General features: G+C 42.9%; 1 protein-coding gene across 2 annotated transcripts in view; it reads right to left on the bottom strand.

Annotated features, from left to right (window-relative positions):
• TBCK (TBC1 domain containing kinase) overlaps positions 1 to 14,809 on the bottom strand; it is an 87,407-nt gene that overhangs the window by 46,509 nt on the left and 26,089 nt on the right. For both annotated transcript variants that reach the window (XM_053403897.1, XM_053403898.1), the window contains exons 4-10: positions 13,538 to 13,652; positions 10,837 to 10,910; positions 9,682 to 9,823; positions 8,314 to 8,374; positions 6,138 to 6,199; positions 4,860 to 4,921; positions 1,676 to 1,824 (exon numbers count right to left, since the gene is read on the bottom strand). In XM_053403897.1, coding sequence (XP_053259872.1) covers positions 1,676 to 1,824; positions 4,860 to 4,921; positions 6,138 to 6,199; positions 8,314 to 8,374; positions 9,682 to 9,823; positions 10,837 to 10,910; positions 13,538 to 13,652 — 665 coding nt within the window. The remainder of the gene's footprint in view (positions 1 to 1,675; positions 1,825 to 4,859; positions 4,922 to 6,137; positions 6,200 to 8,313; positions 8,375 to 9,681; positions 9,824 to 10,836; positions 10,911 to 13,537; positions 13,653 to 14,809) is intronic.

The following is a 14,809-nucleotide window of genomic DNA, read 5'->3' as shown; positions in this document are numbered from 1 at the left end:
TTGGGCAGGCAGTGACAGAATATCTCCATCTTTATCTGAAAGCAGAAATGATATACACCAGGGAAACATTTATTAAATGCTTCGTTACTTAAAAAAGGCTTCTCTCCTCTGGTTTAATGGGATGCAGTGACAGTAAATAACAGAACGCTTTGTGTTCACTGAGTTCCTCCGAAATTTGTGTGTGTTTCAATTTAACAACAATCTCTGACTAAAAGATAGCTGGGCAGAACAATCCTGTTGGGGCAAACAGAGGGAGAATTTGGAGCAACAGAACTGCCAGATCCAAAGTCCTGCTCAACCTGAATGGCTACAGCAGAAATGGGAGGGACACTGTTGGAGGGGAAAATAAGCATGCTAGCTCCACAGCTTGAATATTTCACCTCCAGTACGTTTCCAAGCACAATTCAAAGTCTTGGTGCTAACCTTTAAAGCCCTAAAGAGCCTCGGCCCATGATACCTGAAGGAGCGTCTCCACCCCCAACATTCAGCCCGGAGAGGGCCTTCTGGTGGTTCCCTCACTGTGAGAAGTGAGGTTACAGGGAACCAGGCAGAGGGCCTTCTCAGTAGTGGCACCCGCCCTGTGGAACACCCTCCCATCAGATGTCAAGGAAATAAACAACTATCGGACTTTTAGAAGGTAGCCCTGTTTAGGGAAGTTTTTAAAGTTTGATGTTTTATCATGTTTTAATATTCTGTTGGAAGCCTCCCAGAGTGGCTGGGGAGACCCAGCCAGATGGGTGTGGTATAAATATTATTATTATTATTATTATTATTATTATTATTATTATTATTATTACTCCACTGTTGCGGGGTATTTCTGAGGAGTGGAAGGATTTGGGATCACGTGGACCAGAGAAGACAAAAGATCAGTGCAAAGAAGCTTGGAAATACCAGAAATCAAAAGGGAAAGCAGTTTTAAGCAAAAAACAAAAAAACCCTACCCAGATAGCCTTGCACACTTCTTCACTTTAAGACTACATAGTATTATGAACTAAAGAAATTCTTTTTCTGGTTGTCATCTCCCTTCATGCACTAAAAGGCTTCTCCTGTCCATGTGAGGCTCCTGATTTAGCGAAAGTCCCTCCCTGGCACGGGGAAGACAACCTTGGCCGATTTCTCTCCTTCCCATATTGTTCCTGGGCGTCCACCCCAACCCTCCAGAAGAGTGTGGGAAGTGCTTCTGGGGGATGTAAAGGGAAAATCAGCAAATGTTCCCTCCTCCCCTTCTGCTGACAGGGATGCTCCCGTTGGAAGAAATGACATCTGGATCCAACCCATTTTTTTTATTTATTGGAGAATCCTGCAATTGAAGACTGCTGGACAGAGAGATTTGAACAGGGTGGCTTTGAACAAATTGCTTTGATCTGACTTGCCTCACAGGATTGTTGTAGAATTAAATTGGGGGTCATCTAACGCATGTTGTTGAAGGAAACCCAAGATTTTGATACAATTCTCCAAATTCACCTACCACTTTGCAAGATATATTCCGCCACCAAACCAATGGTGCCTAAAGGCATACTGTACATGCTCACAATATTCCTCAACAACCAGAAAATATTCACACAGAAATACACATTATGTCGACAGCTTGCAAACTGAGAATTTGCCTATGATGACAAATTATATATTAGATCATGATTAATCCTAGACTTTAAATCTGTTACCTCATTTTTACCTTTAAACAGCTGGCTAATATCCTCAGGAAGAGTTAAGTTAGCACATCTTAAAGTGGGTGAGAAAAGGCTGGAAGGTTTGTGGAAGGCTGGGTATAAAGATGAGATTTCACTAAACACAGGGTCATTCAGTAACCTGTCAGGAGTAAGTCTAAGGAAAAAGAAAAAGGAAGGAGGAGGGGGAATCAAATCTCTTTTGGAAATCAGCTGTTTCGAAAATACACTCTTGAAAACCCAAATGTAAATTGGATGTGGTACAATGTGCATTTTTTTGCTTTATTTAAAAACTTGTGCAGCTTTCCTACTGTGTTTTATTATTATTAATTATTATTATTATTATTATTAAAATTTGCATACCGCCCTATCTGTAGGTTCTCAGGGCAGTTCACAACATAAAATTACAATATAAAAAATCCACAAAATACATAAAACAAATAATTAAAACCATTAACAATGCTAACGTATGCAAACTAATACTAACACACTTAACAATTGAAACAACAATTTTAAACATTCCCTTCAAAAACATTGATCTTACCCATGGGTAGGCAAACTAAGGGCCAGGAGCTGGATCCGGCCCAATCGCCTTCTAAATCCAGCCCGGGGACAGTCCAGGAATCAGCGTGTTTTTACATGAGTAGAATGTGTCCTTTTATTTAAAATGCATCTCTGGGTTATTTGTGGGGCATAGGAATTTGATCATATATTTTTTTCAAAATATAGTCCGGCCCCCCCACAAGGTCTGAGAAACAGTGGACCGGCCCCCTGCTGAAAAAGTTTGCTGACCCCTGCTCTTACCACAAAGAGGCTGGCCCATGCCCTCATTCCACCCCTGAAGTGCTGCCCCCCCCTCAAGGGACAAACCCTTTGGTGTCTCCCTTTGGACGGTGGCCCCGACCCCAAGACAGGCTTTATAGAGCTGGCCCAGAAGCTGGGGCAGCAGGTGTTACCAATGCTGCCTGCCTTCATAGGGTCCTTGCCCCTAAGCTACTCTCAGCAGCTGCAAGTCCAGGCAGATGGAAGTCCCCAGGTAGCAGCTGCAGGCAGGTCCAGGCGCCTCAGTGCGTTCAATGAGGCCTAATCCATGGATGCATTATTTCTTTTGGTTTTCTCCCAATTAGCAGTTTAATGTCTCCATTGTATTCTTTTCTCTTTTTTAGCTAGGCTATAAAAATAATTACCAACCACAATGTTTTGCAACTGTGTTACCTTCTAAAAATACAGCCAGCCCTCAAGCTATAATCAGTTGCTTGTTTGTGCATTTAACTACTTAGGTGAAGTTATGCCCCACAACAGCAATTTCCATGAACATGAATTTCTGTTTCAGCACCTCCAATTTACTGGAGTCGCTCCTGAGATAGTGAATGTCTTTCCTCCTAGCATACAACATTGCTTATGCGATCACTCTTATGAGCTGTGAAATAGGGCTAATCGTAAGTGGCCTGTGAATTAAGCTTATGTCTAAAACGCTTGGAAGAAAAACAAATAAGCATACCGTAAGTTGCTACAGCAAATTGTATTTTAAATTCTACATAACTTTCTTACCTCCTCATCCAGTTTATGCCAAACACACATAAGCTTCTGCCACCTGCTTTTTACCTACTTGTGGAACTATGCTTTTTAACGCCTGATGGGCACATGCCTTGGGGATGATTATTGACAAGAGCACTGAACATTTGTTTAAGCAAAGAGGGGAACGTGATCGAATCTAAACCCTGCATTCTTACCCTACCCCTGGAACAGATGCCTGGTGCTGTCACTGATGATAATAATAATAATAATAAATTTTACCAGCTCCATCTGGTACGTAGGCTGAGACCCTATCTGCCTGCGGACTGTCTCGCCAGAGTGGTGCATGCTCTGGTTATCTCCTGCTTGGACTACTGCAATGCACTCTGCGTGGGGCTACCTTTGAAGGTGACTCGGAAACTACAACTAATCCAGAATGCGGCAGCTAGACTGGTGACTGGGGGCGGCCGCCGAGACCATATAACACTGGTCTTGAAAGACCTACATTGGCTCCCAGTACGTTTCCGAGCACAATTCAAAGTGTTGGTGCTGACCTTTAAAGCCCTAAACGGCCTCGGTCCAGTATACCTGAAGGAGCGTCTCAACCCCCATCATTCTGCCCAGACGCTGAGATCCAGCGCCGAGGGCCTTCTGGCGGTTCCCTCATTGCGAGAAGCAAAGCTACAGGGAACCAGGCAGAGGGCCTTCTCGGTAGTGGCGCCCGCCCTGTGGAACGCCCTTCCAGCAGATGTCAAAGCGATAAACAACTACCTGACATTCAGAAGACATCTTAAGGCAGCCCTGTTCAGGGAAGTTTTTAACGTGTGATATTTTACTGTATTTTTGGTTTTTATGGAAGCCGCCCAGAGTGGCTGGGGAGGCCCAGCCAGATGGGCGGGGTATAAATAATAAATTATTATTATTATTATTATTATTATTATTATTATTATTATTATTATTATATTTTATTTATATCCCGCCCTCCCCAGCCGAAGCTGGGCTCAGAGCGGCTAACAACAGTAAAACGATAAAACATTCTAAAATCATTTCATTATAAAATTAATTCCAATCAAATTAATGACAACCATTGGGCTAGAAGTTCTGTGAGGATTGCCAAAGGAGGGAGTCAGACTGCGCCCTGACCATAGGCCTGGTGGAACAGCTCTGTCTTGCAGGCCCTGCGGAAAGATGTCAAGTCCCGCAGGGCCCTAGTCTCTTGTGACAGAGTGTTCCACCAGATCGGAGCCACAGATAAGTCTGCAGACCACACATTATATCTATAGAAACTCATCTATAAGGTGTGAATGAAAAAACAAGAACAAGTATACTCATAAAGTTTGCAAACAAATGTTTTCACAGAGGTATGGCTTTTGGGAATCCATGATTGGCTGCAGATGACTTGGTGGCAAATATGGATTTGCAGAATTTGTGAAATAATTGATTCATAGATGTGGCTGTGCCAACATTAACCAGGCACTGTCATCTCTACACAAACATAAGCAGGACTGGAGTCTTTGTTAATAGACACAAACTGCAAAATTAGCAAGAAGACGTAAAAATAGACCAGCATATATGGCTCTCATTTTTAGGTAAGTAGGAGCAGATGGCTGCAGTATGGCAGTTGCATTTCCCTTATTTTAAGCATCATTATTCACTGTACTTTAAAAGGGCACTCACCGCTTAGAAGGGTGGAATGTAAGGCACTTCTTCAGTAGCGTTAAAGTATTTTCAGGAAGTTCCTGGTTGATAAACGTATAGATATCGTTGTTGAAGCAAGCGTATGCCCTTCAGTGCAGCATTTAAACAGGCATGCATTTCAGTTCAAAATGAAGCAATCAGGAGTATGTTGTTCTTGAATTCTAAGAGCCAAGGGTTTAATTTATATCTTCTGGGTTGGATATAATTTGTGGACAAACCGCTTTTCATCATATACTGATTTTGACAAGAGAGAAGGGCTTTCATTTATCGGACACACATTAATGATGAACATACATTAACTTTGCAGATATCAACCTGAGTATTTAGGCTCAGCAATCACTTTGAAATCAGTAGTCCCACTATAAAGGTAAAGGTAAAGGGACCCCTGACCATTAGGTCCAGTAATGGCCGACTCTGGGGTTGTGGCGCTCATCTCGCTTTATTGGCCAAGGGAGCCGGCATACAGCTTCCGGGTCATGTGGCCAGCATGACTAAGCCACTTCTGGCGAACCAGAGCAGCACACGGAAATGCTGTTTACCTCCCCGCCGGAGCGGTACCTATTTATCTACTTGCACTTTGACGTGCTTTTGAACTGCTAGGTTGGCAGGAGCAGGGACCGAGCAACGGGACCTCACCCCATTGTGGGGATTTGAACCACCGACCTTCTGATCAGCAAGTCCTAGGCTCTGTGGTTTAACCCACAGTGCCACCCACGTCCCCAGTCCCACTATACTTTTTTTTTTTTTTTGCTGAACTCTGACCAAATAGTAGATTTGTAGCAGTAGGGGCAGCCAACAAGGTCCCTTCCAGGTGTTTTTGGACTCCAACTCCAACTAAACACTGGCGATGCATGTTGGGGGCTGATGGGAGTTGAACTCTTAACAGCATCTAATTTGCTATCACTTCACTATAGTGTGCCAGTTCAACAAATAAAATCAACAACACTAAGAGTGGGATTTGTGTATGGTTCACATATGCCTGATCAGGTTTATTGTAAAACTTATATAATTATTATTTTGAAGTTGGATAATCTCAGGCAAATATCAAGCTTATCAAGTAAGATGAGCTTTCAATAACACACACACGCACACGCACGCACACACACACACACACACACACAATTAAAACATGAAAGACTGCCAGAGCAAGAGAAATGAATTTTAGAACAAAAAAACATTTCAAGGGAAGAAATCCAATAATGTGACAAACAGTAAAGTTATAATTTAAGCAAGAGGGAGTACTGGATATATTCGAACCTTAATGATGTCAAGACAACCATGTTCTTCAGCTAGGACTGTTATGATATCATCCACGCATCCTGTAAGTAAGAAGAGGAGGAGGAACAAATGTTGGCAATGTAACACTATTCAAAGATACCGTATTTTTCGCCCTATAGGATGCACTTTTTCCCCTCCAAAAATGAAGGGGAAATGTGTGTGTGTCCTATGGGGCGAATGCAGGCTTTCGCTGAAGCCTGGAGAGTGAGAGGGGTCAGTGCGCACCTACCCCTCTTGCTCTCCAGGCTTCAGGAAGCTCTCCGCAAGCCGTGGGAGCCTGGCGCGAAGTCGCGCAGCTCTCCCAAGGCTTGCGGAGAACTGCCTGCATCCTGAAGCCTGGGGCGCGCTGAGCAAGCCGTGGGAGAGCTGCGCGACTTCGGGCAGATATCCACAAGCCTGGGGAGACTGGAGCGTCTTCTCGCCGGGCTCCCTAGGCTTGCAGATAGCAGCCTGTTCTGGGGGCTGGGGTCAGGGGAAGCTCGGGCTTCCCCCGCCCCAGCCCCGTGCTTCGTGGGGGGAAATAATTTTTTCTTTCTTTCTTCCCCCCCCAAAAAAACTAGGTGCACCCTATGGGCCGGTACGCCCTATGGGGCGAAAAATACGGTAAACCATAAATATATTTCACCTCCTTAGAGCAGGAGTGGGCAACCTGTGGCCCTTGCAGGACTCCAACTCCCATCAGATCCAGCCAGCATGGCTGATGGTCAAGGATGATGGGACATGCAGTCCAGCAACATCTAGAGGGCCACTGATTGCCTATCACTGATTTAGGGGCTCAACACCAAACCATATACTCCTGAAACAGGAAAGCAGACTGTTGCAGACACAAAAACAGACACCCACCCACCAATAAGAATATTTTCTCCTTATACATTTCTAACAATTAAGCTTTGTTAACAAACAACATGCCATGTATGTAAGAGAAAGGTCTGTGCACCTACCGTATTTTTCGCCCTATAGAACGCACTTTTCCCCCTCCAAAAATGAAGGGGAAATGTATGGGGCGAATGTAGGCTTTCGCTGAAGCCTGGAGAGTGAGAGGCATCGGAAGCTATCCGTAAGCCTTGGGAGCCCGGCAGGAATTCCCGCCGGGCTCCCAAGGCTTGCGAGCGGCAGCCTGCAGCCCGAAGCACAGGGCGTGCTCCGGAGCGCGCCCTGTGCTTTGGGCAGATGTCCGCAAGCCTTGCGAGCCCGGTGGGAGTTCCCGCCGGGCTCGCAAGGCTTGCGGATAGCAGCCTGTTCTGGGGGCTGGGGTTGGGGGAAGCTCGGGCTTCCCCCACCCCGCGGTGGGGGGGGGATATATTTTTAAATTTATTTCCCCCCAAAAAACGAGGTGCGCCCTATAGGGTGAAAAATACGGTAAATCCTGTAATAAATTTACTCTATCAAACAACACTGTGAAGTTTTGTAATCAATGTAAATATGCACTGATTAACACAAGAGAAGATTACATAAGGGCACTACCGACAAACTCAGTTTTATTCCGTTAGAAGTGCCCCAGCTACAGCTTTCCAGACAACAGCTGGATTTTCTGGACCAGTTCAGCATTGGGGATTGGCATGGCCAGACATCTGCCATGGCCTAGACGTCAGAACAGCCCCAAGAAGCAGGGAAGAGGTGGGTCAAAGGTGGTCAGGCCCTATTCCGTTTCAAACCAATCACTGCGTGAAGGACTGGTCAACCTTGGCAACTATTGTCCACTGTGCCTTGCATTCCCTACACAAGACTAGAAGAGAAGTTGTCAACTACTTGGCACACTGAAGCAAGGGCAGGAACAGAACCTGGTTGCAGTCACACAGGTACAGGCCGCACTATTTTTTGTCTCTTGCTGATTATCTGTAGAAGTTATCCTGCAGAGACAAGCATTATGTTGGGACTTGTGCCTGTTTGGGGCAGCAATGATCCCTTCCTTGATCTTTACAAATGGTGCAATAAAGGAAGTCAAGATCACCATGATAAGCAGCAGCTCATACTTTTGCCGTATCGTTAAATTCTCTTCAACAGTAACTATCCCCTTCTCGATGGTAGTGCTGTTCTGTTTAACTTTCCAATGCACTGAACGCATTTACATCCCCAAACTCAGTATCACGACTTCTGGGCTCATCTGAGATTTTATGAAGTCTTTGTGCCCCACAGCTGTTTTCACATTACTCACCAAGATTAAGTATAAGTTTTAGTCTTTCGGCTATATCCAAACTCTGGAACAGCTTTCTGCCCTAAAGGCAACAGTAAGGTATGTGGTTAAAGGAAGGTCATTATGAAAAGCTCATGACAAAACACACAGCCATTATATGCTCTTGAAGTTTGCATTAAAAGAAATATATGTGGTGATAATGTTTTTGTTCTACATAATCATGTTTGCTGACTTAGGCTGCAATCCTAGCCCTACTGCCTACCTACCACTGAATTCAATAGGACTTTTAAAGGAGGAAACAGGGTTGGGGGTCACAGATGTAAGTAACCGATGGATACCCATTAGAAACTGTTATGATAAATTTTGAAGATCACCAATTAACATTTGATTATATTATTCAAATAAAAGATGTGGTAAAATAATCAATGATGCAGGGATATAATTATATAATATAAATTATATAATATAAATCATTATAATGTAGGGCTTTTGTAGTTTTTGTATGGTTGTTCTTCAGTAACCACGTTAATTACTACAGTTGTTGCATTTTGAGTAGTGAAAAAGAAAATCAGCTCTGGCTTCATGAGAAGCACTGCCCTAAGGTAAAAAGGTGGTTAATTTTACAAAGGTCATAGGTCATTGTTTCTTTCATGTGAAGGAAACTGTCAACAAAATATGCAGACTTTTATCCTTGCAACAAATTATGCTCTAAATTTTATCAGATGAATGAAAGTTGCATGCCACAATGCTTTTAAACTGTTAGACATTGCTTAAACCTAGAGAAATCGAGATCAAGTCACAGATCCAGCATAACCATTATTTTTCCAATAAGGCTATGTCAAGAGCATATTGTTTTGCTATAAAGCCTCAACATTTGGCAGAACCAAATGGTGCAAACTGAAAGAGAAGTTTACAAAATCACGGCCAAAGAGTCTATATTTTTATGCATATTTTTCTAAAAATGTCACATGCTGTTTCATTTCCTCTTTCAAGTAAGCACTAAAATAAATTAAGCCCCTCAGTAAAATAACAGGGGTTAGGAACCTGTAGCCCACTAGACACTGCTGGACTACAACTCCCATCATTCCTGACCATTGACTATTATGGCTGAAACTGATGGTCCAACTGCATCTGGAGGACCATGTTAGCCCTCCCTGATATAACATCTCTACTTACAAGATTACTGAGGTGAAGGTGAAATCAATTTTTCCTATGAATAATATATTTATGGTAAGATGACATTTATACTGTTCTTGTTTTGAATTTGTTTCTCTTAAAACCTTTCTCTTAAAAACAAGGTGACTCAACAAAAAATAAACATATACAGAACATGTTTTGCACAGCAACAACCTGATAACCCAAATACATAGAATAATGTCAGATACATACCACACAAAGCTCAAATAAAATAACACCAAGGGACCACACGTCTGATTTAGGGCCCGAAGGGAGATGCTTTTCACTCTGCATATGATCACTGTTTTTGATAATTCCCTGTGCAATTACCTCCGGTGCCAGGTATGATGGATACCTACAAGTAATGGTACAATAATAAAAGCAAAAGCATATTTCAAAAGGCCTGCAGGACAAATCCATTGAATTTTCATAATGGACACCTGTCTCATTAAACTGCGTGTCATCTTTTATAGCTTAAAAAACCCTTGACATGGTAGAAATAAAAGGTGTCAGCCTAACCTACTTCACAAGATTGTTGTGAGGATAAAAGACAGGGGTGAAAAGAACTTTAAGCTCTTTGAGGGGAAAGTGGTATAGAAATTTAATGAATGAATAAATGAATAGCCTGCTTTCAAATCCTAGTTTAACAGCATTGCAATTATCTGCAGAGTAAATGCTGATTGCTCTCCTGCTGCTTCACTGGAAACATCGGGGTAAATGTGCGAGAGTGATTTGAGTGTACAGTCGCTTGTCAATCGCATGAGCTCTAGATGAGCCCTTAGAACGCTGCTAAGATGAGATTCTCCTAATTCTAACCAGAATACTGTCTGGTAACCAAAGTCAAATTTTACATTTCTCATGGCAACCAGGCTTAGAATAATAGAATCAAGCATTATTCTTTGTCAGGTGTCAGGAGATATTCTTAAAAAAAAAAAAAAAGGTTCACACACAACATACAACATACGATTCCTAGAATGTCACAATGTAAAACTTAAAAGGTAAAGGTACCCCTGCCCGTACGGGCCAGTCTTGACAGACTCTAGGGTTGTGCGCCCATCTCACTCAAGAGGCCGGGGGCCAGCGCTGTCCGGAGACACTTCCGGGTCACGTGGCCAGCCTGACATCACTGCTCTGGCGAGCCAGAGCCACACACGGAAACGCCGTTTACCTTCCCGCTAGTAAGCAGTCCCTATTTATCTACTTGCACCCGGGGGTGCTTTCGAACTGCTAGGTTGGCAGGCGCTGGGACCGAACAACGGGAGCGCACCCCGCCGTGGGGATTCGAACCGCCGACCTTTCGATCAGCAAGCCCTAGGCGCTGAGGCTTTTACCCACAGTGCCACCCGCGTCCCCGCATGTAAAACTTACCCTATAGGAAAATCAACATCGGCACCATAAGCTGTCATGTAGTAAAGACCAAATTTAGCCAGTTTAGCATGACCCTATTAAAAAGAGGAAGAAATGTACTGATTATCAACCTAATGAGGGTTTCTACCTTGCAGGAAGCTTTGTGTTTGAAAATGCATTGACATTCATGTTTGAATTCACAATTTCCATGGCCAAAAATCTGATGGTGAGAAACTACCAGATACGATTACTCTGTCTGCACATAGCCCTAGGCCAAATCACGGCTTAGCATGGAAGGGCAAATAGGTTCCTAGGCCAAAGATTACGGCTGCAAGCTCTTTTCCTACCTGGACCTTAGCCTGGGGGAAGCTCTTTCAGCCCAGGGCCCGCATTGCCTTGTGGGCAACTGGGGGAGAGCAGCCAATGCATGCCAAGCAGTGCCAGACACAAAAGTGGGTGAACAATACATATGACTCTTACCTTTGTTCAGGAGGCTATAATCACCATCACCCAAACTCTATTGCTCTAATTAATACAGGTTATACCTGTTAGCATTTCACTCCTCTGTTGCTGGATGTGTTTACTTTCTAGGCTTGGAAAGTCTGAGAACGGAAGCTAGCCTTATCTCTTCTGCTCTGTTGTGTTTTTGTACTTTTTACTTTCTGTTCTCTCTTGGAGCTGAAGTGAGAGAATGCCATGATCACTTTGTTCTGTATATGTTGTTGTTTAGTCGTTTCTGACTCTTCGTGACCCCATGGACCAGAGCACGCCAGGCACTCCTGTCTTCCACTGCCTCCCGCAGTTTGGTCAGACTCATGCTGGTAGCTTTGAGAACACTGTCCAACCATCTCGCCCTCTGTCGTCCCCTTCTCCTTGTGCCCTCCATCTTTCCCAACATCAGGGTCTTTTCCAGGGAGTCTTCTCTTCTCATGAGGTGGCCAAAGTATTGGAGCCTCAGCTCAGCTCCTTCCAGTGAGCACTCAGGGCTGATTTCCTTCAGAATGGACCGGTTTGATCTTCTTGCAGTCCATGGGACTCTCAAGAGTCTCCTCCAGCACCATAATTCAAAAGCATCAATTCTATATATACTGCTTCATAAAAGTATATAGTCTTGTATATATTGCTTAATAAAAGCTTAGAATGAGCACACCAATTTCCACTTTGTTTCTGCTAAGCTCTGCTGAGTGTGTGTGCACATAGGCATCTGCTATGTGTTGCTGGAGCATGCCGGGACTGATGAATTATGGACGTCCCGTAGCTGCGCAACTTCAGGATGACGCCAGGAGAGGTTTGTCTCATCTGGGGGGCTGTGTGGACCCCCTGGCATATTCCGACTATACCTAGTAGCCTACTAGGTATAGTCATGCAAAGATTGGGGACGGGGTTACACACACACACACACTTCTCTCCATGCAGGCATGTAGAAAGCATTTTCATGGTTTAAGGACACATTTGCCAAGCAAAACCACTTGAGAAGGGTTTAGAGCATGGCTGGTGTGGGAGCATGCATTTGAAGAGTCCCAAAGGTCAAAAAGAGAAGTCTAGAGGACCATATTTGGTTCCTGGGGATAATATTCCCCACCCATGCTTAGCATTGCATTCAAACCTGGGCTTATGGTATGTCTTGGTCCAGATAAACAGCCCTCAGCTCCAGTGTTCCCCACCGCTGGCTGAGCATTATATCCAAACCCACAGGCAAACCACAAAATCAAGTTAGGATGTAGCACTAAGACAGACCATGGCTTAGCTCTGGATAGTGCAGAACCATAGTGCAGCTGCAATCTTTGGTCCAGGAACCAGCACATTTCTTTGCTTTTGGTAAGTTGTGGTGTGGCTCAGTGTTATATGCAAAGTGGACCTAAGTGTGGTATTTCAGAACACTGCTCAGTCTTGCTTCAGCTTTTCCTCTACCCAAATTGCCAACATTTGTAGACAAAACTTTTATGTCCAATGCAGATTTTCAAAGAACACCACTGTAAGATGAAAACGTAAGAGCTGTCGTTCTTGACAAAGTTTCCCAGATGTAGCTGAAAACATTTATTTCTGTTGAACGCTAGGATACGTGTGAAAGGCAGTCTCAAATTTGTGAAATCAAAATATTTTTCAGGAAGCCTGCATAATTATATTCCCATTTATTTATGTGTGTATTTATCCCAGAATTTATAAGCCAACTTCCAGAGATTAAATCTCGAGAAGACCCACAAAGTATTACAAACATAAAATTCATTCACTGGATAATTGCAAACCATAAAACCACAAATCTTTAAAATGCTAAAATGTCTAAAAATATTCTATTAGCAGCAATAAAACAGTTTCAGCAAAACAACTAAGGTTTGCACGATGGTTTATGGCTTGGGTTAGTCTGGAAGAGCTAAACCATGCGTCTGGATTTAGACGATCTGCTAAGCAAAACTGAATTTCACCTAGGTTTGTTACCGTCACAATAAACAATGGTTCATGACATCCAAATGAAGTCACTGCATTCTTGTCTAGGAAAGGTGTTCCATTTTAGATAAAGGTAGACGTGTATCTTCCATTTACATGAGGGAAGAGTGCCATATAGACAAAACTGTGCAAAATATGAAAGTAATAATTTACCTTGCATTTAAATGCAAAATGTTGCTTTTATAAGATTTCAAAAAGATTTCAAACAAAGTTCTTATTACATTGATGTTGACAAAGGATGTGTACTGACAGCAAAAACAAAATCTTTTAGCCTTACCTCTTGATCCATGAGGATGTTGTGAGGTGAAAGTGCACGGTGGACTATTCCATACTTGTTCATGTACTGCAAGCCCTGCAGCACTTCATAGGCGATACATGAAATCCTAAAAGGGCTGCAGCGAAATAGTAAGAAAATAGCCTGTTTCAGTTATTTTGGCCTGAAGCAATATTTTCAGCTGATCTTAGCCACTCATAATTCTCCCCACATAATCAAAGGTTACTATCCAAATTAAGCAGACAGGATAGAGGTAGACGGGAAAGCATAATAAAAGCCTAGAGGCAAGTTCGCTGGGTTCACAGCTGGGTTCACAAGAGAATGGTGCTGTTTATAGGTTCAAACGAGTTTCGTATCCTTTAAGAAGATGTGTCATAGGAGGTCAACCATATGGAGGATTCTCACAGGCCTGGAAACTTCCTGCAGGCATCAGTATCAGAAGTGAAACTAGTTAGAGCTAAAGATTCACAAGGATTTTGTTTGGTCTGCATTTTTAAGTGAGTAGATCTGGTTCGTACTTCCCAGACTAATACACAGATCAGAACATATTCTTTAGTTCTTGCACTTCTCCATAGGTTGCGATACAATCCTCAGCTTAAAGAATATCATCAATATGATCACAAAAATGTGTTTTTTCAAATCAAATGCATACAAAATTTGCATAGTTTGTCATTTATTTATCTTTCGATAAATATTAGGTTAACTTACTCTCCTGGCTTCCTTACCCAAGTTAAACATATCAGTTGGACTGCCACTCGCAGTATAATACTATATGTTTCTTCTTAGAAGTAGAAGTTCAATGTAGCTTAAACTCAAATAATTGTATATGGGACTGCAGCCTGAGTTTTATTTAACAAAACACAGTGAAGTGTAGGTGTCGGGTCGTATGGTCCAGGGGTCTTAAATCCACTGGATTTTCTGTTCAATCTCCAGAGTGGAGAATCAGAAAAATGTGAACGTGAGAAGCTGTAATTCACTGAAACACTAGAGGGCCTCCTCTGATTATCTTTGCACTATAAAAGTCAGAGCATCCAAAAGCAGAAATTCAGGATTAAAAGCTAAACCCTATACAGAGCCAACTCCATACTCCCACAGTTTAAATTGTAACAATTGCTTTAACTATTAAAGTAAAGCATGTAATAAACACATTACATGAGGATCTCCTTGTGATGTGGGGAAGGCAATATGACCATCTCTCTTAGGTTTGCAACGAAGACCTCAGTGGACAGGTGAAAATTAATGCATGCTAAGACCTCTGCAAACTGAGGGATAGAA

The sequence above is a fragment of the Podarcis raffonei genome, chromosome 9, assembly GCF_027172205.1.
Source record: "Podarcis raffonei isolate rPodRaf1 chromosome 9, rPodRaf1.pri, whole genome shotgun sequence".
Lineage (NCBI taxonomy): Eukaryota > Metazoa > Chordata > Lepidosauria > Squamata > Lacertidae > Podarcis > Podarcis raffonei.
The sequence above is the reverse complement of the archived record's forward strand: the minus strand, read 5'-3'. Positions and strand labels throughout refer to the sequence as shown.